General features: G+C 34.8%; 1 protein-coding gene across 2 annotated transcripts; it reads right to left on the bottom strand.

Annotated features, from left to right (window-relative positions):
* Nucleotides 1-1034: 1034 nt before the first annotated feature.
* On the bottom strand, nucleotides 1035-23926 carry ESD (esterase D). 2 transcript variants are annotated; one of them, XM_057494442.1, is made up of 9 exons: nucleotides 23828-23926; nucleotides 19031-19149; nucleotides 18364-18452; nucleotides 14687-14785; nucleotides 13665-13789; nucleotides 8251-8370; nucleotides 6914-7012; nucleotides 4872-5039; nucleotides 1035-1254 (listed from the first exon to the last, which is right to left on the bottom strand). In XM_057494442.1, exons 2-9 carry the CDS (start codon nucleotides 19126-19128, stop codon nucleotides 1174-1176), a joined length of 879 nt encoding a protein of 292 aa, XP_057350425.1. In that variant the 5' UTR covers nucleotides 19129-19149; nucleotides 23828-23926; the 3' UTR covers nucleotides 1035-1173. The 2 variants fall into 2 exon arrangements, with proteins under 2 accessions (XP_057350425.1, XP_057350426.1); XM_057494443.1 differs by having other exon boundaries at nucleotides 19031-19105; nucleotides 23828-23832.
* Between the last annotated feature and the right edge of the window lie 1266 nt (nucleotides 23927-25192).

Here is a 25192-nt window from a genome sequence, read left to right as displayed (position 1 = left end):
GATTTTGGACTAGCTTAGACCCCACAATCACATGAGCCAAATCCTTATATAAAATTTCTTAATGTATATACCTCCCACTAATTATGCTTCTCTGATTAAATCCTCAATACAATGATAATAGGACTACACAATTGTTTTGCTTTATAAAGGAATTACCAACAACACAAAAAAATTGTGAATTAAACAATTCTTATTAGAGGAAACACGATTGTTTAGAACCACTTTGGGTGTAGCTCACCATAGGACTCAATCTTGACTACTGTTATTTAAATAGTAGTAATTTTATAACTCTAAGAACCTGATGTCTTCAATTGCCATGCAGTATGCATTCTTACTGAATGTTCAAAATGTATAGCCTTTGTACTCTTTAATAGAAAAATGTTTCTTTTAAACAACCTGAAAAACAACTGGACTTCATCTATCACGTTTCAAGTTTGTCCAGTAAGTTTTTAAAGGAATGCAATTTGTTATTTACAAATTACTTTTCTTGGGGAGCTCACCAAGCTAAATTCTATATGTAATGAAAAGATCTGTGTTTACAATAACACATGAGTAAAACAAGTTTCCATATATAAGTATTTTCAGATTGAATCTTATTAATTCTTATCTCTTGAGAGATGCCAAAAAACAATGTCCACAAATCTACTTGGCTCAATGGTTAAGAAAAGAACTACCACTGGACTGAGTTTAGGACATAATGATGGGGAATTCACTTAACTTTTCTAATTCCTTATTCAACACCTAATAAAAGTTATTAAATGCCTACCAGAAACCAAGTTAGACACCAGAGCTATAACAATGAACATGATAAAGACAGTCCATGCCTTCACAGGCTTGAAGTCTGGAAAGGTGAGTACTTTTGGCTAACTTACCTTCAAATCCTCTGTTCCAGTTAGCATCCTATGATTTGAACGGGATTATTCATATCCTGTGACCTGAGGCCAAAACAATGATTCCAAATGACCTCAAAAAAGCTGTAAAGAATCAAATATTTCCCACATGAACATTGGTAAAATAACTTTTTAAACCAGATGCAGGTTTAATATATTTATTCAGGTGATTCAAATATCAGTGAATCATTTTAGCATTATGAAATCCAATGTTTGTAATCTTTTTTCCCTGCAATTTTATTTATTATAGTTTTATAATCTTGAAGAGACTCTCTTAAGTTTTTTATACATTCAGGTACTTTGCATGATGTCTGATGTGATCAGTAATAAAGGTTGCAATGAAGTAGTAGCTATGATCGTAACCCTAGAAAACAAAATAGAGATGGTAAGACATTTATCCACTCAGAAAAATTAATGTTAGGAACATTAAATATATTTCTCAAGTCACTTAATTTGCTTGTAAACAGTCAAAATATTACAGTATGAGGAAGGTTTATAATCAAAATCAAGTTTACTATATTTTCACTTTAACATTTCTACTCAACATTAAAAGAGCAAAAATGTGAAGAAAAATGAAACATTCTGCACAGCCTAGTTTCTAGATGCTGCCATTAACATGCCATAATATACATGCCTTCTGAGTACAAGAAGTAGCATTAAGAGGAAAAAGAAAAAAAATTGAAGTGGGAAGAACCTAAGGATATTAAACACCAGATAATCTGGGAATAGCCCTCTCCCAAAACATGATTAAGCTACGAGGTGGAATAAACTGAAAGAGGTAAAGTTTAAGAAAGATTTTTATGTTTTTATCTTAATTTAGTGAATGGTCTCCAGTGGAAGAAAATGGGAATTTTTCTAAGAACTTAAGAAACAAAAAGAGACCTAATAAAAATATCACCTGGGTTTCAGGGAATAGGGCAAATCCCTAAGGTCTTATGAATCAGTACATGTTCTTAATCTCTTACAAAAGCAGTATGCAAACATATATCTTGGGAACAGCAGTTTATAGAATTCTAGCTTAAAGTCATCAAAGTACCTTAAAAACAATCTGTCTTGGCCAAACCAGAAAACTGAATGAGAGGAATGTTGTCAAAATTAAGGCTGAGCCCTGGAATTATTTGGTTTCACATCTCTCAATGATTAGACCAGCCCCAGTTAATTAAATTTTGAGCTAAAGGACAGTTTCTGACATAATGAAACCTGAAGAAAAGCACTTTTCACCCTTTATAATTCTTGACTTGTTAAGAAGTTAAACAGGCTCATGATTTTCAGGTCACAAGGCCTGTGAAATTACCAATTAGTACTTGCCATTTTTCATAAATGAAAAGACAGATCTGATTGAAAATCACCATAGGTAAGAAAATCGATGTCTCAAAACGGGGATAACAAAACACTAATGTGACTGAGTGTGCTATATTTTTATGTTTAGTTTCATATACATTCAACACCTTGCATAGTTTCAGGCATAGTAGATAGTCCCATTATTATTATAGTTATTATTTATTATCATTATTTATTACTATTATTATTTTATTAGAGAAGTCCCAGGGTAAATCGAAGTGACAATTTTGACCTCTCAGGGGTGTATTGCAATATAAGAGTGTATTTCATCTAAAATACAAAGTAAATGTCTTTAACTTCCACAGTGATATTTAACAAAAGATCTACCTTTCTGAGAAAATAGAACATGCCTGTCACGAAAGACCCAGAAAGATTTTTTTAAATGTCAACATTAAGGAAAGAGAACATATTTCAACTACTGGCATTCTGGTAGATAGAAGATGCTTATATAATTAGAGCTAACTATGTTATTTTTGACTAGTTTTTAAATTCTACTTACCAAGGCTATTAAATGGGGATGGCTCCTGTCATTAAATTTTTTGAGTTGGTTTGTATGTTAAGCAACTTGTGCAATTACACAGTGACACTTAATGGGCCTTACTTTCCTGTTCTACTTCCCATTTTAAGTGGAAAAATCCTCACTAGCAGAATTCTGACTCTTAAGAGTATAAAAATTAATGAACATATTCTTTCACTCTTCACTCAATTCTCAAAAAAGCAGCAGTGCTCCAGCAGCTATGAGGAACATGTATTCTAATAGGCAGTTATCTTCCTACATATTTTCCAGACCCAATTAGAAAAGCTCAGTTATGAATCCCTGGGTTACCAAGTCTCTTCATGAGTACAAAGACTGTTGAAATGCATTCTTTTGTTTACTTAATAAGCAAGCACTCCTTGAGAGTTTACATGCTTGGTAACTGAGCTAAACATGAGGACATAGAGATGAGCAAGAGACTCCTGCAGTCCTAGAATTCTGTGCCGTTCTTACCCTTCTCTAACAAGGACGTGCAGAGGCCAATCTCTGAATCTTCAAAAAGGGCCTGAGATCTGAGGAAGTAGTATAGCCTTGCTTTGATATTGTTTCTGGAAGTTTCCATTAGGTCACTGGAATTTCTCTTATTACATCACTTCAGTAACTGAAAATAAGGCATATGCGGCCTTTCCTCGTCAGACTAAGACTTGCTCTCTGTGTACCAGCTATTAGAGTCTGCTAACCTAGTGCTTTTCCAATTTAGATTTGATGAAGCCAAACAGAAAAATTACATATGATAACAACTACATAAATATACCTATGTAATACTCTTCTTTCTCCATCTTTTTTCTGATAGTTTTCATTTTGAAGCATTTGCTCCTATGCTTAATAAATGTAGACTGTGAGCATTTAACAACATGAAAAAAAGGTAAAGGAATGAAGTTGGGTCAACCACATACCTGATTATAATAATTTTCTTTCTCCCACCTTAGATCACTTATTTATATACTATTATTTTTAGCTTATTTTTCTCTTCTCAGTCCCATTTCATAAAGAAACACAGCTGTACTCTACTCATAATCAAATGATAAAGCAGATGATAAGATTCTCAGACCTCAGGTAATCTGAAGTTAATGGAAGCTGGCTTGCAAAACCTGAAAGGAGCCTCACTGGAGCCACTGCCTAGGCATGTACAATCAGCTGCTCATTCAGTTACAACCAACTAAATACAATCCGCTTCAGACTGTGTAGCTCACTCTTACCCAGTGAAGACCGTGGCTGGTGACTTCCATACTTCCTTACTCTTTTTAGAAGAACTGAATGCTTTGTCTTGACTTCTCATTAAGTGTAGCCAACTAGCCTTTTTAGTTGCTTGGGATATAAGCATTTTAGAAGTGAACAGGTTGATTTATTTTTTCCCTCCAAGAATTTTATCAGTGTTCTAACTATGCTGTTTTTATAAAAAACTCTAGAGATTGTTTCAGTCTTTGTTGGCAGGCTGAAACTTTTTTGTTGGTAGTAACAACAGAAATCCCTGGCACAGCCTCAGGGGTAGAAGAGGTGTCCAAGACTGCTAATGCCAAGAAGTCACTTGGAAAAAACACATCGCTTGTTATGTCACATATACCTACAGTTAACACTTAAACAAACGACTATATTTACAGTCCAATTGGTATTTGGATTTCCTCAGATTGGTTATTAATACAAAGCATGTAATTCTGAAGATAAATGACCAAATTAATCTAAACAAATTGTATTAGTTAAGGATGGACACTCAGAGACAACAAGGTCTATCTAAATGTATTGGCTTTTGACATATTCTCCCACATGATACATATATTATTTATATGTTCAAAATACTAGGAAAAACAAAAAGACACTAAGATCTGATGCACAGGTAGGACAGGAAGCAGGCTACATAGTTTGTCCTTGTGCTAGCCCTAAATCCATCCCTTTACTCCTCAGGGGCAGTGTTTCACCTTGCCTGGGAATTTGGTCTTACATACCATTAACTTAAAAGGAGGACTTTTACTTTAAATGTCTTATTCTAATTTTAAAATACCTTAGTGGAGGAAGATTTTCAAACTCTAAAATAAAACTAAGAAAGTACTTTGGAATTTTGCTTTCTTATAGTTACTGAGAAGAGGCGAAAGTTTCCTAGTACTTGCCTCTTGTAATCTAAAAACAACAGGGATTTTCTTTTCTGTACAGGCAGCTATGAAGTTATCAGGCAATAATTGTCCATCAGAAAGAAACTGGTCATCTTTTCCTTGATCAATCAGTATGTCCAGCTGAGAACCTGGATAGGACTTCACAAGATGGGTAGCATCATAAGCCTATAAAAAGAGGAGAAATACTGAAAAGTAACTTTAAAAGTGCCCAGGAAGATATTGAGAACACACTGTACTACAACCGAATAGAAATTTAAAGTCACTTAAACTCCAAGGATGATTAAATTGGAAATACACTTTTAAGTTGGCTTGCCTAGTTTTATTTATAATGTCTTCAGAATTCTATTTTCCATTTATAGCCTCTTCCCTACTTTCAAGCAGTCCTGCATCAGTGGTAAGAATTCTATACCTCAAGCATTCTTCATATATATAACAGCCTTTTTTTTCTAAATATTTAAGGTTCACAATCACCTATCAATTAAAAAAAACTAACTTTTTTTTTGGTAAACCCCTCCACAAATTGACCATTTCTTCTAACTCCACTATCTTTTCTATTTCCAAATATTTTCTATTTCAAATAAATAGCTTATTTTTTTGTCTCTTCTTTGTGCTTCTAATTCCAGACATAAATATGCTCAGTCACCTCTTTTGATGTCTTTTGAACAGCACCAAACATCTATCTCCATGAGTGTTCAGGAAGACTTGATTTGAATAATCTGTATCATATTAACAACTCAAATCTACCTGGGGAGCTGCTACTAGTTACAATTTTATATTTCACAATGTACCTTTAAATACTCTTGATTATTCATATATATTCACTAACCACAACTTTATGCATCAATCAAGATAAACAAAATGCAAAAGATATCCCCTTCTAAAATATTATGCTTTTTTAAAGACTTGCTTTTTTAATCTTCAAAGAGTGGAAGGGGGACGACCTATACAGCCCAACTAGTCCTAAATCCTGTGACTTTGTAATTCTGCACGGCCTCCTTATTCCAACAATAAAGTAAACAACGGCCTAAACACAGAATAAAGAGATAGTAAAATGTACTGCTATTAGGAGGAAAATTATATAAGTAGATTCTGTTATAGGTTACTTGTGCCCCTACTCTCCCCCCTTTCTCCCAGTCAGTTGGTTTTACTCAATTTTTCTATTAGACCATAAGCCCCTTGCAGACGGGAAAGAGTCAACCTTCAAGACACAAGATCGCAGTACTCCACGTAGACTGCATGTGGTAAGGACTGAAAACACTGATGTATGTGCATTGTCAGTTCTCCAAGTACCTAATAGTAATTATTTTCTGCATTTTTCCAATATAATAAATCTAACCCTAAACAATAGGACAAAAAAGGTTTTTCTCCACTATTTTCTACTTGTTAACATGACATGATAATTAGATCATTTGCAAATTCCTCAAAGTCTTGGTGGAGTTTGCAAATAGTCTTATTTCTGCATAAGAGTAAAATGAGTCAAGAGAAAGGACCATTTAGTTTTCATTTTGAAGCATCTGCTCCTCTGCTTAATAAAGCAATCTTTTGCTGGTGATATTCACATAAATATATATTACACAATATTTTTCAAAAAACAAGATTTAAAAAATTAGAAAATTTTTTTTTAATCTTTAGATTTTTATGGAGTTTAAAATCCAAACCTGAGAGATGATGGATTTTGAAAGAGATACACAAAATAATTAAAAAGCTAGGCTTTGTGGTTCCTACTGTACAACAGAGCACACAGTTAATAAGTCTAAATTTATTAATAATATATACTGTTTTTGGTAATGTTATCTTAGAAATAAACATATAAGTTAATCATTAGCAGGAAAAAAATGTAGCCCCAAGACATCTGCCATAGTTCAATACAGTTAGAAAATTGTGTTTTGTTGTTATTGTTACATGTATACACTTTTGCTAATTACGTTTAGCTCTGGATCTTTCACTTGAAGAAGCTAGGAATATAATTTCTGTAGTGCAGTTTTTAAAGAAATGTAAAAACTTAAGAATGAGTATTAAGCCAGCCATCTAGTACCTACCTTCCACTTATTTTGATCTGTTCCCAAATATCCACTAAAGGCTTTTTTGCCCCAAGGACAGAGCACTGGGTTGCAAATTGGAGCAAATGCTGACACAGACTTAAGAAACAAACAAAAAAATTAAGAACAAGTTTTATTTTGCTAAATCAAATATGAACAGATATTTGCAGCTTGCTTAAAAACTCAGAAGTTATCTGAAGCATGCTTATAAAGTCTGACTTGCCATGAAAACCCCTGTGAATGATTTTCCTTTTACTGTATTACAGGCTTATACTGTGGGCCTCTTTATGATACTACACCTTTTGTGTGTTCTATTAAGAGAGCTAATAAATTACAGTTGCTAAAATAACGTAAAGCAATACATTACATTTTTATTAAATAAGGTCAAATGGGAGTATCTACTCATTTTTCTGCTTAACATTAATGAGTAACCTAAAACAGTTCATGCCTAACTTTGTGAACGTGGTATTATTTCTCTTAAATAGTGCCAAGAAAGCACTGAGCAAGACCCTTAAATACAGCAATTTTAATGAAATACAATTTTGTGTTCTGCGCAATGTTGTTTTTCACTGGATAAAGTGCAGAGATGGAATCTCTCAGCTTCAGACTTATTACCAATGTATGTTTATTAATGTCTACTAGCTTTATTGAAAAACAAAAATTCAACTAAATTGATTTTCTACTTCAAACACAACAAACTGATTGCCGTATCCACAAAAATTGGAAAATAAGTGCTGCTCTGCCCAGTGTAACATTCTATTCATTGCGGTAACTCCAACTTGGATCATTTAAACAAAACAAAACAAAGATTTTAAAGCTAAAAAGTTGAAAAAAAAATGAGTAGGAAGGCTAAAAGTGATTTTTAATCAAATTGCATTCCAATTTTCATCAGAGGTATTGAGAACAGAGAATTCTTCAGCTTGTACAAATCATGAAAATCTTCTACCTTAGAAAATCAAAGTCAACTTTACACAGATATTCCCAGTAAAAATATAAGTAAATGATACATACTGCCACAATAACATCAATGAAGAATAACCTTTAGAAAAAAAATGCCTAGACAACAATTAGTTTGAAAAGAAGCAATGAAAACTGCTTTATAAAATTTCTAGCAGACCAACAAGAAACTATTATGATAGAATTCCTATACTTCTGATTCTAGAGGATATACTGTGTGGTCAAATTTAATACTCCTCCTTCACAGCCCTTTGAAATTCCCAACACTAGAAAAGCTCAGTCTCAATACTAAAACAAAAATATCCTAGTTTCAGTCTCTAATGTTCCTAATATTATATTATCCAAAAGAAATATGTCACTAGAAGCTTAGGTAATCTTACTTTGTATTTTCCAGGATTCTTCAAAGCACAAATCAGAGCTCCATGTCCTCCCATAGAGTGGCCAAAAATAGACATCTTTTGAGGGTCCACTGGAAAACTGGTATTTATGAGTTGGGGAAGCTAGAGAGAATTTAATAGTGTGACAAAATATAAAAGACAAGTGTCGACTTTTTCAAAGTTATATATAATAACTAAACAATTGTTACTTCCAAACCACAGTCTTAAAATAGTTTGAACTAATAAAGAAAAAAAAAAAACCTCAATGACTATTAATATATCACTGAAGAATATATGGTATATCATTATGTTTAGAAAGCAACTTTAAGATAATACAGAAAGAACATATAAAGTGTTCTAAACTTTAACCTAGTAATTTCACTTTTTGGAATCTATTCTAAAAGAAAAGTTCTTAGAGGAAATACATTATACACAAAGATAGTCAATCCAGTAAAATTTATTAAGGTACAAGAGAATATGTAAATACATAAATATCCTGTATTAGGAAAAACTAAATTATGGAGTATGACAGAATATTATGTAGTTAATGAAGTTATGCTACAAATAGAGTATTAGATAGTATTTATTTGATACAATTATAAAAGAACAAGGAAACTAGAAATAAATTACACAAAGAAAATGAAGAAGCCCACAAACACATGGAGGCTTAATAACATGCTCCTAAATAATCAATGGATCAATGACCAAATAAAAACAGAGACCAAGCAATATATGGAAGCAAATGACAACAATAATTCAACAACACAAAATCTGTGGGACGCAGTGAAGGCTGTGCTAAAAGGGAAGTATATCGCAATACAGGCCTACCTCAGGGAAGAAGAACAATCCCAAATGAACAGTCTAAACTCAAAATTAATGAAACTAGAAAAGGAAGAACAAATGAGGCCCAAAGTCAGTAGAAGGAGGGACATAATAAAGATCAAAGCAGAAATAAATAAAATTGAGAAGAATAAAACAATAGAAAGAATCAAGGAAAGCAGGAGGTGGTTCTTCAAGAAAATAAACAAAATAGATAAATCCCTAGCCAGACTTATTAAGAAAAAAAGAGAGGCTACACACATAAACAGAATCAGATGTGTGAAAGGAAAAATCACTATGGACACCATAGAAATACACAGAATTATTAGAGAATACTATTAAAAATTAAATGCTAACTGGATAACCTAGAAGAAATGGACAACTTTCTAGAAAAATACAAACTTCCAAGGCTGACCCAGAAAGAAACAGAAAATCTTAATAGACCAATTACCAGCAAAGAAATTGAACTGGTAATCAAAAACTACCCAAGAACAAAACCCTGGGCCAGATGGTTTCACTGCTGAATTTTATCAAACATTTAGCAAAGAACTAATACCCATCCTCCTTACAGTTTTCCAAAAAGTAGAAGAGGAGGGAATACTCCCAAACTCATTCTATGAGGCCAACATCACTCTAATACCAAAGCAGGCAAAGATACCACAAAAAAAGAAAACTACAGACCAATATCCCTGATGAACAAAGATGCAAAAATATCAACAAAATATTAGCAAACCAAATCCAAAAATACATCAAAAAGATCATCCATCATGATCAAGTGGGATTCATCCCAGGGATGCAAGGATGGTACAACATTCGAAAATCCATCAACATCATCCATTACATCAACAAAAAGAAGGACAAAAACTGTATGATCATCTCCATAGATGCTGAAAAGGCATTTGACAAAATTCAACATCCATTCATGATAAAAACTCTCAACAAAGTGGGTATACAGGGCAAGTATCTCAACATAATAAAGGCCATATATGACAAACCCATAGCCAACATTTACTTAACAGCAATAAGCTGAAAGCTTTTCCTTTAAGATTGGGAAGAAGACAAGGATGCCCACTCTCCTCACTTTTATTCAACATAGTTCTTGAGGTCCTTGCCACAACAATCAGACAACACAAAGAAATAAAAGGCATCCAGACTGGCAAGGAAGAAGTCAAACTGTCCCTGTTTGCAGATGAAATGATATTGTACATAAAAAAACCCCTAAAGAATCCACTCCAAAACTACTAGATCTAATATCTGAATTCAGCAGAGTTGTGGGATACAAAATTAATACACAGAAATCTGTTGTATTCCAATAGAGTAACGATGAACTAGCAGAAAGGGAAATCAGGAAAACAATTCCATTCACAATAGCATTAAAAAGAATAAAATACCTAGGAATAAACCTAACCAAGGAAGTGAAAGTCCTATACTCTGAAAACTACAAGACACTCATGAGAGAAATTAAAGAAGATACCAATAAGTGGAAACACATTCGTGATCATGGATACAAAGAATTAGTATTGTCAAAATGGCCATTCTGCCTAAAGCAATCTACAGATCCAATGCAATCCCTATTAAAATACCTATAGCATTCTTCAATGAACTAGAGCAAATAATTCTAAAATTCATATGGAACGACAAAAAGACCACGAACAGCCAAAGCAATCCTGAGAAGGAAGAATAAAGCAGGGGGAATTACGCTCCCTGACTTCAAGCTCTACTACAAGACAATTTGGTAATGGCGTAAGAAGAGACCCAAAGACCTGTGGAACAGAATAGAGAGCCCAGATATTAACCGAAGCATATACGGCAAATAAATATACAATAAAGGAGCCATGGATACACAATGGGGAAATGACAGCCTCCTCAACAGCTGGTGTTGGCAAAACTGGGCAGCTACATGTAAGAGAATGAAACTGGATTACTGTCTAACCCCATACACAAAAGTAAACTCGAAATGGATCAAAGACCTGAATGTAAGTCATGAAACCATAAAATTCTTAGAAAAAAAATATAGGCAAAAATCTCTTGGACATAAACATGAGCAACTTCCTCATGAACATATCTCCCCGGGCAAAGGAAACAAAAGCAAAAATGAACAAGTGGGACTACATCAAACTAAAAAGCTTCTGTACAGTAAAGGACACCATCACTAGAACAAAAAGACATCCTACAGTATGGGAGAATATATTTATAAATGACATCCGATAAGGAGTTGGCATCCAAATTATATAAAGAGCTCACGCACCTCAACAAACAAAAAGCAAATAAGCCAATTAAAAAATGGGCAGAGGATCTGAACAGACACTTCTCAAAAGAAGAAATTCAGATGGCCAACAGGCACACGAAAAGATGCTCCACATCGCTAATCATCAGAGAAATGCAAATTAAAACCACAATGAGATAACACCTCACACCAGTTAGGATGGCTGCCATCCAAAAGACAAACAACAACAAATGTTGGTAAGGAGGTAGAGAAAGGGGAACCCTCCTACATTGCTGGTGTGAATGTAAATTAGTTCAACCATTGTGGAAAGCAGTATGGAGGTTCCTCAAAAAACTAAAAATAGAAATACCATTTGACCTAGGAATTTTACTCCTAAGAATTTATCCTAAGAATGCAGCACTCCAGTTTGAAAAAGACAGATGCACCCCTATGTTTATCGCAGCACTGTTTACAATAGCCAAGAAATGGAAGCAACCTAAGTGTCCATCAGTAGATGAATGGATAAAGAAGATGTGGTACATATACACAATGGGATATTATTCAGCCATAAGAAGAAAACAAATCCTACCATTTGCAACAACATGGATGGAGCTAGAGGGTATTATGTTCAGTGAAATAAGCCAGGCAGGGAAAGACAAGTACCAAATGATTTCACTCATATGTGGAGTATAAGAACAAAGAAACACTGAAGGAACAAAACAGCAGCAGACTCACGGAATGCAAGAATGGACTAACAGTTACCAAAGGGAAAGGGACTGGGGAGGATTGGTGGGAAGGAAGGGATAAGGGGGAAAAAGAGGCATTACAATTAGCACACATAATGTAGTGGAGAGGGACATGGGAAAGGCAGTATATACAGAGAAACAAGGAATGACTGTAGCATCTTACTACAGTGATGAACAGTGATTGTAATTGGGTATGTTGGGGGGACTTGAAAATAGGGGGAGTCTAGTAACCGTATGTTGTTCAAGTAATTGTACATTAACCATACCAAATAAAAAAAGAAAAAAGAACAAGATAAAAAAGTTTTACAATTATATGTAAACTAATGTGGAATACCCAAAAAAGTCTGGAATATACCAAAACATATTTGGTGTTTGGGGTGATAGAATTATGGGCTATTAAAATTTTACATTATTGTTTCTGGTGTTTATGATGTGCATATTAATTAAAATCATACATTTACAAAAATGCATAAACTACACATAAATATTAACAGAAGCAGCACTTTACCACTTATGTATCCTTTCTAACTTAGCCTTGGTTAATCATTACAAAGTATGTCTGAATGACACTAAACTCTGTTTTCTACCTTTATCTCTTATCTACCTACCACTTCAGCATTTTATTAAAAATAATAATAATAGAGAAATGTGGTATCCACATATAAATCAAGTTTAAAAATCAAATGAATATTCATATTTGAACTGACTGTTTATAGTTCATAATGCATGAACAAAACCAAAAGCTTCTGTGATGACTGTCCTTGCACTGTTCACCATGTAACTTATTCACTATGTAAGAATTTGTTCTCCATGTAAGAACTTGTTCGTTATGCAACAGAAGATTGGAGACTGACGAAAATTAGGCTTGGGGTGGATTAATGATTGTGCATTGAGTATTGACCCCCCTATACAGAATTTTATTGTCATTAACAACTATTTGATCAATAAATATGAGAGATGCCCTCACAAAAAAAAAAAATATATATATATATATATATATATATATATATATATATATAAACACACTTCCAATGGTAAAATAAATAAGTAACCGGGATGTAATGTATAGCATAAGGAATATAGTCAAAATATTGTAACAACTTGGTATGGTGATAGCTGGTACCTAGAATTGTCATGTATGTAAATGTTGAATCACTGTGTTGTACACCTGAAACCAATGTAATGTAATACTGTGTGTCAACTACCCTTCAATAAAAAAAAAAAAAAAGTATGTCTGAATGAACCAGCTAAGATAAATGAAGTTTTTACTTTTATACTTAATCACTATAAAAGATGCCTGAATGAACAAGCCACCAGAGAAATGAAAAATTTTCATATATTGTTTTCTTTGTATAACCTGGGTAATGTACACAGGTATCGATATAATTATTAAAATCTTTTAAATTATGCTTAGTATTAATTTTTGAGGCTTATGTAAATATTTGATATTCTCTTAAATTATAGTAAATAGGATTATAGTAATAGTAAACATTGCAACTTCCAGTAGATAATTAATAAATCTGTACAAAAGAGATTCAGCAATACCATATTCTGGTTTGAAATTCTCAGAAATGGGAGAAGGACTTTATGTCTAAAATCAAACATTTGGAAATCATCAATTTACAGTGTAACATAAATTAAATTACCTCCTTCGTTACATAAGAGTACATTCTGTAGTTAGTTTTCCACGGATCTTCAGTGGCATCCACATAAAACCCAGCACCAGTGCCAAAGTCCCAGCTTTCATCTTCGCCTTTAATATTGCAGCCACCTATCAAGAAAAAATCTTAAGATTTCATCTACCCCATAATAATGGCCCACTTTTAAATGATTATGAATTTTTAATATAATTTCATTAAAATGTAGACTGAGGGAAATGACCTCTTCGTAATATTTAGTCTACTATTCAGGAACACATTTTTTCCATTTATTAAGGTCTTCATTTATGATCTTTAGCAAATTTTATACTTAGAAAAAATAAGTCATCATATTTAAAAAGTTCATTCCTAGGCATCTTATATTTTTGATGCTATTTTGAATTAATCTCTTATTACATTTCTATTAAGACATGTCTTGATTTTGTATATGGCCAGTGAAAGGAAATGCAGGCCTTCCCAAAGCCAGCCATTTAACTTCTAGATAGTTTTAGTGTCATTTAAACTCTGTTTTTTTTTTCCTGACAGTTCTAGTGTCACAAAATGAATTTTAACTCTCTGACAAATCATGTTTTCAAATATTTGATATTCTCACTCCTCTAAATATTCTTATCACTTACATTAAAACTAATACTTGTTTAACTGTATGATCATTTGATGATGAGCGATGAGAGAAGACATAATTATCACGTGACAAGACAGTTTGCCTATGGAACAGAAAAATTTCTCATGTTATTTTGACACTACTGCCAATGTCACATATTAATCAAGTTGCTCAATCTGTTTTGAAGTGTCTTAATCTGTAAAATGGGAAAGCAAAACTGTACCCTCTTCTAAAAGTGATGTCATGGGTAAAATTCAGTGAGGACATTTTTGAGTCATGTTGTCACTTGAAAGATTAATAGAAATAGCAAAAAAATGAAATGAACTACACAGTTATATATTATATCACTTATAATTTAGTCTTAAAGATTTAGACTTTCACAAAGGATCTCTTGAATAAGAACACTTACGGGGACTGGTATCTGGAGCAATGATAACAAGGCCATGTTCTGAGGCAGCTTGATGATAACCAGATTTTGATATAAAATTTTGTTCTGTGCAAGTTAAACCTAAAGACAAAAATATTGTTATCTCATGCTATACTATGAATGGTTTATAAGCTTTCATCCTTTTATAGTACAGGAAAACAAGCTCACTTGTATTGTTAAAAACTTTTTTTCCTTTTTAAGAAATAATTCTGAAAAAGATACTAAAGTACTTTTCCTTATAAAGTTTATAATAGCATTAATCTAAAATCTGTCTTAAATTAAATGCTCCATAGCTATCCTTTTAAAGTCACTCATGAAAGTTTCAATTACTGAAATCCTTAGAACCAGATGTGTTTAGGAATTCAAAATTTTTCAAACTGTAGAATGACAATACGATACATAAACAAGATAGGTACCCATCCCAGTGAGATGCTATCAAACATGTTAAGTAAATATGTTACTATTCCTGCATCAAAATACAAATATTTAAAGTCATCTAATACAAATAACTTAATATTTTTTATATATAAGTAGTTCTCAGCAACAAAATCCAACTTAATCATCTTCATATTCCTCACTGATCTAGGAAGACAGTATATAATGGTCACCATATGCCTTCCTTAAATTGAATTTTAGGCCCAGCTTTTACAACCATTTCTGCCATTTTTCTTAGCGCTAGGATTTTCAATCATGTGATAGAAGGGATGTTTTAATTATCTTATTATAGCAGCCTAATACTATGATAACGTGAGAATGGACAAGAATAAACTGGTAACAGATGCTTGAGTTAAACACCACCTAACCAAACAGTCTTTTCCAGTGGCTAATGCTACATACCCCACTACATCTGACAATTAGCAACATTAATGTTTACTGATACACATGATGCAGTATGAATCACTTCAGAACACTCTGAGTTTCTATTTAGCCCCTAACAGCCAACATAGAGACTCATGAAATGGTTGACTAATAAAGATTTGTTAAATTAATAAATATAAGATACAAAATTACAAGTATGATTGGATAAAGTATTAAGGGACTTTATGGCTAAATACACTGTTAGGACATACATACACTTTCACTAGCCATAGCAAGAGAACAAGGTCCTTGTTTGCCACCATGTTCCTTCCCAGTACATCTTCTTGAGATACTGGAGATACTTGAGATACTCCATGGTGGAGAACTGCCCCAAATACTGATAAAAGGCCAGAAATTTTGCTGACCTTAATGCAAATGTGTTAAAAAAACAACAGGATAATAGTGTAAAAAGCATAGGTTTGGATTTCAGACAGGATTTGGTTCTAAATGTCACTCAGCCACTTATCAGCTAACCAAAATTAGGCAAGGAACTTGAATATTCTGAGCCTCAGTTCTTTCATTTGAAATATGGTGCCTGTGTCTACCTCATAAGGTGGCTGTGAGATTAAATGTTATAACACATGGAGTCTTGAATTGTGTCTGGGGCCACAGTACAACTTGGGAAATGTAAATCTGTTTAGAGAACAGAAAAGTCTGTCTTTTTTCTGGTTAGATCACAAATACCTTGATTAAGGTAGTGGGAAGTGAATTACAGCCTCAAAGATATGAAGAAAATTCTACCAGTAGGATTACTCAAGAATATGAAGATGGTTACTAATTAATATCTACTCAATAAGTATGATCAGTCATACTTATTTTATATGAAGAGCTGTTTTTTTTAACAGGTATATGTTATTGAGGTATAATTCAGATGCCATAAAATTCACCCATTTAAAACACAGTTCAATGACTGTTAATATATTTACAATTATGCAACCATCATCGCTATCTAATTTTAGAATCTTTTCATCACCCCAAAGAGTAACCCCACATCGATTAGCAGTCATTCCCATTTTCTACCAAACCCCTCCTCTCGGCCCTAGGCAACCACTAGTCTACTTTCTATCTTCATGTATTTGCCTATGCTGGGCATTTCATACAAATGGAATTTAACAATATGTGACCTCTTGTGAATGGCTTCTTTCACTTAGCATAATGCTTTATTTATCATTTTATTATTTTATGGATCTTTAAGTTTGTTTCTACTTTTCTGCTATTATAAATAATGTATAATGTAATATAAGAACATTTGTCTGCAAGTTTTTGTATGGATATGTTTTCAAATCTCTTGGGTATTCAGGTAAGAAGGGCTATTTTGATGGTTGCCCCATCTTTTAGAATCTCAGGTGGATGTTTTGATTAAAGTTAACTTATTAATTTTAGAAATATAACAATTGACATATCTTTCTGTTATTGTTTACCTTCAACTTACTAGGAATAAACCTCTTTAAATTCTTTTGTTATTATTTATCAAGTGTACTAATCATACAGTCTTACCTTTTTTCAAAAATCAAGCCTTAATTTCCAAGGTCTGTCTTCAGCATCTAAGGCAACTGTCCTATCATGTGATATGAACAAATGAAAATTCTATTTTTCATACTCACAAAGCTCAGATGATATGTCTTGATCAGAAATTTAGGGCCTTATTATTATAGTGCCTATTACATAATACCTTGGTACTTCTGATCTGAATTATTATTCTTTTAACCAAAACCAAGACTTTAGTAGCTGTTACAAGAAACAAAATGAAAAAAAAAAAAAAGACTGAATATATTGTTAGACCATGAGTCAGAAAACTTGTTCACTCTGTTATGTGATCTTGGGTATCACATAATTTCTCCAGGCCTATATAATAGTTTCTTATTCCATGGATTACATGATTTTCAAGATCATCTTTGGCTATACATGCTATGTTCCTAAACCAAACATAATTTTGTTGCTGTTGCTTTTGACAACACCCAGTGCTCTTCTAGCAAAATCAGTTTGCTTTTTTCATTCACAGAAATGAGTTGCAGAATTAAATTCAGATAGGCACTAATTTTTATCTTTTAAAATAAAATATTTATTCTCAGTTTTAAACACTGCTATTTGGGATATATCCTTGATAAAGCACATATAAGAGAGGATTTATTAAATCAAAGTTGTAAGAAGAAATTTTAAGGAAACAAAAATAGCCGTCTTATGACATAATTTGGTTTCTGAGTCTCTCCTTGTAATGTCTGCTTCTAAAGATGAAGTGCCAACGTCTTGTGAAAGAAAAGTGAGCACAGAGGTTCAAAACTTTGGTGGCAAAACCTATTCTCTTACAGTTCATTCTATAGTCTTTAAATTCACCACTGACTACAAAAAACATTAGTGATTTTTTGTGATTTTCCAGATCGTTGCCAGGGAAGAGAGATGAAATCCAATTAAAATATTCTAGGAAAGACTATAAGAAGCTACTGATCTGTGGTTTCTAATTAGTGTATCATGGGTGTTCTGATTTTATCTAATAATATTGTTCTATTTGAGTGGTAAAGTCTCTACAAATTTCAGAAATTTTTATGTAGGTACAAACTATATAAATAACTTTTTGAAGTTCTTGACACTGAGTTCAGAACTTTACATTCTCTACTAAATTATGTAATTTGGTAAGTCTAAAATTATTCTCAACATGAAATAAGAGCAGACAATGACAGGCTCCTAAAGTCTTTTATAAATGACACAGAAAGCTCACGAGTAAAATCAAGATAAAAGAGTAAGATAACCCGGTTAAAAAGAAAAAGAAACTCCTTTATAAAACTCAAATGATTAACACTTACCAGACAGCCAATACAATGCAGGACATTTTCCAGTTTCTGCCTTTGGTGGTAAGTAGATAGCGAATTTCATCTTGCAGTTCAGTTCAATACTGTGATTTTAACAGCCACAGAAAAAAAAAATGAATGCCCCTCATTAGTCATGACAGAAACATAAATTAAGTGATTTAATGTCCAAATGAAGTGATTCTACCAACATTTAAGGAATATACCTTAGCCCTGAAAGAAAGAATGGGGTCAATTCAGCATATGATCTATTAACCAGCCTGAGCCTGAGCTGTGCATAGCACAGAGTGATTTGGGGCAGAATATATTAAAATAATAAATGTAATATCCTCACTGTAGGACCGATATTATTAAAAGAAAAAGTTTCTGTTTCTGAAGAGATATATAAGATAACAAATCGATTTTTATAATAAATGTATTCTAAAGATCTTAAATTACATGTTTTGTTCATGGGCACTGAAACATACCACATCCCTAATTTGGAGTTTATCACTAATATTTCATTATAATCACAAATATCACAACTAGATAATTTTGATAAAAACTGTTTTTCCATGTAAACAGTGATCTGTGCAACAATGACCTTCCAAGGGCTTTATTTAAAGAACCAAATAGGTAGAAGCACAATGAGAGATAACTAAAACTGCATTTTCTTAGTAGTTACCTGTCATGTTCAAAAACTTTCTGCAATCCCCCAAAACACTTGTTGCTGGAAATCTGTTTCAATGCCATTCTTCCCTTAGTAGTGAAGATTAATCTCATTAATTTCTAAAGAATTAGTGCCTGAAAAATTAGAAACTAATTAGAAAAACCTTTTCAGATAAATTATCCAAACATGTAACTGTTTTGCCTCTGGAATACTTTTTTACATGCTTATTTTCTCTGATAAATAATATTAAAAAATAAATAACTTTTATACACACACTTGTTACTCACTTTAGAAAATTTTAGTACTTGGTATGTCATTAATTAAAAAGTTTATTTTGTGCACGGCCCTGTTATTTTTAGAAAGAACAAAAGAATGTAATATAAATAAGTTGTTACTAATTGATTACTTTAGCTTGGAAGATTAAAAACTGTTAACAGTTGACCTGACCTGTCAACTTTAACAAAGTAGTCAAGGAATTGGTATGACTGACTATGGTTAATTTTAAAATAGGAGGAAAATAGTGTAACAGAAAACATTTATGGAATACTGAGAGTACATTATGCACTTTTCTATATGCTAAAGCAAATCATACCACTTATCCTATGAGAGTTTTTCAGAGAGAGTGATACACAACTTTTATATCAACATTTTTCCTTTTAAAATGAACCAACAGGTACATAAGGCTGTTCTAAGTGAATTAGAAGTACGGCTTATCACTGGAAATTTCTGAAGTTTGATAATTCTTTTTCTCCAACAAATCTTTTACATTTTAGCAGACAAACTTAAATGTTAACGTGCCACACATTAATTTTTAATGATAAATACAAAAAAGTTGGGAAACCATCTTTATCATAAGTGCCTGTTGAACAATGAGGAACGGGACTGATTCTGATTTGTATTTTTCAAGGAAGAATTCCTTTTCCCTCCTTACTATGAATCAGTAAACCATATACACTAAATAAAAAATCCTCAGATACCAGGAACAGTTATTACCACTCTGGTGTTCTCAGTGAAATGTTCTACATATGCTCATCAGTTGTAGTGTTAGGGATACTCTCTAAAAATATGATAATCTTCAAAACCTAATATTGGAAATGTCTTTGCAAAACTCTAAATAAGATTAATTTCAATCCTACATTTTATTACTCTCAGTAAATCCAAATACTTAGCTCTGCACTGAAAAGCTCATTTGAACCAGAAAGGCTAACATCATAGCGCCTACTCTGCCGCTATGCTCTGCTGCCTCCCTACAGGGTCCTTAAATTCTTTCCTAAGACACTCTGTGACTGACTAATTTTATAGGATTAGGATTACAATTACACACAGAAAAATCACCTTCTATTCACAGGCTTATGCTTTTACTCTATAGAGGATCAATTCTTAAACAACAAACTGTTCACAAATGTTATTAATTATTGAATATTAACTTCTTGTTCATGATCCTATCTTAAACAGTGAACTAAGACAGATGTATAGTTTTAACATGTATACACACAAGCCCAAGGAATAAACTGTATTTGCTGAATTATTCTACAAGGAACTCCTGTATTCCTAAACCGAGCAGGCACTATGTCTGCTTTCCCAAAACATGGCACACTAACATAAATCTGGTACATAAGAGGTACCTAATAATTATTTGTTGAATTAATAATTTACTTTTAAAATTTCTATCAATTATGTGAAAGTTTAAAAGTTACCTAACCCTTTACCTGTTGTTTTATACTTTGCTACTCCTCTATTTTAGTAAACCACAACAAATCTACTTCCTCTGCTTTCTGAATGTTCCTTAATTAAAAATCAAAATACTTTCCACTGGGCTAGAGAAAACCCAGTTAAATAATGTTTTTCAGACTGGCGGAATGAACTAAAGAAATAAAATAAAAGTTTTTAAAGTTTCCCCCCCGCCCAACCACACATTTAGAAACTACCTTCACTTATAAATGAAGAAAAAGTTAGGCTCAATAAAAAAATATGACATAAGCTAAGAACTAGATATATACAAGAAACAGGATGTACTAGGTGATTACATTTTTCACTAAAATTTTTTGTGTGTGAAAAATTACATATTTAGACCAAATTATTACATTTTTCATTCAACTTTCAAAGTTAAACATAATAAAACTTACATTTACATGTCTAAGTACTACTTGTTTTCTTGTAAGCACCAAAGGGTAGAAGATTTTGAAAAAATAAAGACAGAATGGTTTATAAACAGGACATACTTTTTTACCACAAAGATTATACAGACATGTACAGTACAATACACATTCTCAACAGAGACAATTTCCTCTCTTGAAATGGATGACTGTCTACCCTGGATATGGCAGCATGGAGAATGCAGCTGATGGAAGAGCACCTGCTTCACCTCTGCTATTAATCTAATTACCTATTTTGCCACAAGGCCTGTTGTTTGGTCAAAAACTTTTGCTGTAATAAGATTCCTATGAAGAAAGTCATTTTTTGTTTTGTTTTATTTTTTAAATAGATGTTTAAAAAGGGTATTAAAGTGTAACTTGGAACTATGAGTTGTAGTCAACTGCTGAAGATGAAGAAAACAGGAATGGGGACTAGAAAAGTAAACAATGATAAAACGCCAAGACCTGTCTGGCTAAGAGTTGTAGATAACTTGTAATGCAGGGAGGAAGGAGGGAAGAGAGGAGGACTTGAAGACTGCTGGGTTGACTGACTAGAAAGGATGGACTGGTGAGACAATTGCTTGGGTTTATGAATGGTGCTAGAGACTGATATACATTGATAAACAGAGACATAGTACATAATAAGCATCACTTGTCTGGATTTTGATTTAGGTTTGGAATAAATTTTGTGGGAGAAAAGGGAGTGAAAGAGTAGGTTAGAATAACAAAAACAAGACAACCCTCCCTCTCAAAAAAAAACTAAAACAAAAAATTTCATACTGCTAGTGGCAATTACACAATTTTCCTTGAAAGTCATGGAAATTAGTATCAATAGTTTTCACAGAATAGAGTTTTTCTTAAGTGTATTGCCAAATCAGATTATTATTAAATTTCTCTATTAAAGAGAAAGTTGTCTTTATTCACAAAACACCCATTCCCCCAATCAGCCAAATTGTTCAGTCTTACTTTTCTTTACTGTATTTACTGAAGCTAAATGTCATCCACTTCCAGAAATCTGTGCTTTGTATTTTTAACCTTCTTTCCTTCATCTGGTGAGCATCCAAAGGCCTTTATATATATCTGTTTTGTTTCCATTCTCTCAGACTCCTTGGTTTGATTCATTTCTTAATTTTCAGTGTGTCCCACTCCACAATCAACACAGGCTCTTACAATTTCCCCAACATCACCTATCTTGACTGCGGCCCTGCAATTAAAACTTGACCTTGGACTTTGTTTCCTTCTTGTATGTCCCACTAAAATTAATCATGCATGGAAGCCTAGGGCTTTAATCTATTTAACTCACTGCTCAGTGGATACCTACAACACATCACATCTTCAGGCTTAACATGGTCTACATGCAATTGCAGCAATTTAAATTTATTATTTATTGCTAATCCCACTCAGCTGTCAGGCTAGTAGCTGAAAACAAGCAAGTCACTGAAATGGAAGACAATGTAATTAGTATTTCTTCAAGCTTGATGCCATTAAAACTTCGTAAAATTGGAACTATAAAGAATTGACAGAAAAATAAATAAGGATGAATAAACTCTACATATACTTCCCTTATATTTTAATAGTATACTAAGTATAGTTTTTTTCCTTCAAAAAAACTCATATGGCTAGCCCATATATGAGGTTTTAATCCACTCTGGGGAAAAGAATACAGCATCCATGAATTCCAAACACCTTAACTTGGTTCTCAAAATTGTCTTCAAAGACCTCATATTTTTCTGGACTCACTTTAATCTTAATACAGTCAAACTCAGTTATGTAGAATTCTAGTAGAGCTAGGATGTTTCTACTGGGTGGGTTTACTCAATACCATGGTGTAACAGTTTTGGACCAGGTTCTGGATCCAGACTTCAAATTCTGACTTCGTCATGCACTATTACATGCCTTTGAACAACCTGTTATATTTGTGGCTCACTTGCCCATCTGTAAAATGAGGATATAATACAATCAATATCGCTGTTCCTGAGAGTAAATGAGTTAATTCGCACATTGCTTAGAGCACTGCTATGACAGGCGCACAAATGTTGGCTGTTTTTCCCTCAACTTCGAATACCCTCCTTCAAGGTCTGCTCAACTGCCACTTCCTTGACGACCCCATCAAAAGTCATCTCCACCTACGGGCCACTACACAACTCGGATAGAGTATTTACAACACGAACAGACTTCCAAAGCCCTTGCAAGGGCTTCAGGAGATGCAGGTTCCCCGGTCGCCGGCCTCTGAACCAAGCGCCTGACGGGGTTACCAAGGCTTTGGTAATTCTCGTTAACACACTGGGCGCACATCTACTTTATGCGGTGGTGGTCTCTGCGCGGGAACGTCTATAAACTGGAACGTGCTATACGCACGGGGCGGGCTCCTGATAAACCGGCAGCTTCCCCGGGAGACGGCAGGCCCGAGCGCCTCCGGCTATTCTTCTAAGCTCAGTAAAGGAAAGGAATGTGGGGGTGGGGGGCGCTGAGCCTCGGAACAAGGTCCGCGCCGCAGCCCGCGGCCTCTGGCCGGCTCGGTCGCGTTCGGGGCCCGGGGCCGCGGTCTCCGCGCTCTCGCCTGCGGTACTCGACCCCCGCCCCGGCGTCCGCCCAGATGGTGTCTCGCAGGGTGGCGCGTGTACCCACAGAACCAGGCTGGCCCAGGACATGCGGGTTTCTGCCCTGGCCGTCTTACCTCCAGCGGCTACGGAGAACGGAGTCGTGGGCCTGGAAGGGCGGGACCTCAACATGGCCGCCGGAGCCGCCCCCGCAGGGCCCGCCCCCCCCGCAGGGCCCGCCCCCCCCGCAGGGCCCGCCCCCCACGCAGGGCCCGCCCCACGCAGGGCCCGCCCCACGCAGGGCCCGCCCCACGCAGGGCCCGCCCCACGCAGGGCCCGCCCCACGCAGGGCCCGCCCCACGCAGGGCCCGCCCCACGCAGGGCCCGCCCCACGCAGGGCCCTACAGCTGGTCTCTCCGCCTCGGCCCCGCCCTGCCACGCCGCGACCCCAGCAGCTACGTCCGCCTCGTTCCCGGCCCCTTCTTCACCGCCCAGTCTTCCGCGGTCCCCGCGTGGTTGGCCCCTTCTTTTCCTGGTCCGGCTGTGGGTCCCCCAGGACCGGCACCCGCCAGCTCAACGCCCAGGTTCCCTGCAGAGATTGCAGGAGAAGGGTGAGCCTGATAGAAACCTGAGGTCTGCTCCCACTTAATTCGTGGAAAGGGTTTCCAAGTAAGGCTTCGAAGTTATTTAGAAACCAGGACTTAATACCAAGGCTTCTCCCTACTCGGCCCAGTCATTCCAGTTCACCTGTTTGGTAGGCGGAGTTTAGCACCTGGGCCAGACCCACAGTAGGACTTACACCAAAGTCCTTTTTTTAAATCTCTCGATATGGTTGATGACTTACAACAAATTTTCCCTTGAATTTTTGTCTGAACTGATTGTGAGTGTACTTTGCCCATTGAGAAAATTAATTTGATTACAAAAAGCTTCAATTTTGTTTTGAATCAACAATTATATTGACAGATTGTGACATAATCTGAAAGGCAGGGCTAGTTGTCTGGGAGTGCAACCTGTGCAGTAGAACAGGATCACTGTATCAGAAGGACCCTGCACTTGGTATAACCCTCTGCTGCTTGGCTTAATTCTTTTTTGTGTCACAATGTTAATTTTTTCACAAGGGGCCCAGTATTTTTCTTTTGCACTGGGGCCCTGCAAATTATGTGGCTGAGCCTGCTGAAAGGACTACTAAATGAAATGGAGCTGACATGATGAATATGGATGCCCTGTCGTGTGGCCCATGATGACCTTGGACTGAACTGACCTGTGGACTGAACCTGTGGACCTGTGGGTCAAGAGACAGCCTGAAGATAGTGTTTAACTAATTAGGTTATATGTTTATTCCGAGAAAGCACTGCAGTGAAAAACTTTTTACTTTTTACTGCTTTTAAATAAATATAAATCACTGAAAAGGGAATTTTCTTCCAATTTAAGTTTCACAACTAAAACAGAATACCTGGGTTTGCAAGTTATTTAGAACTGATAGGAAATATTTGAAGTAGGTT

This window comes from Manis pentadactyla, chromosome 17 (assembly GCF_030020395.1).
Source record: "Manis pentadactyla isolate mManPen7 chromosome 17, mManPen7.hap1, whole genome shotgun sequence".
Taxonomy (NCBI): Eukaryota; Metazoa; Chordata; class Mammalia; order Pholidota; family Manidae; genus Manis; species Manis pentadactyla.
Note: the sequence above shows the minus strand (reverse complement) of the source record. Positions and strands in the feature narration are given on the sequence as shown.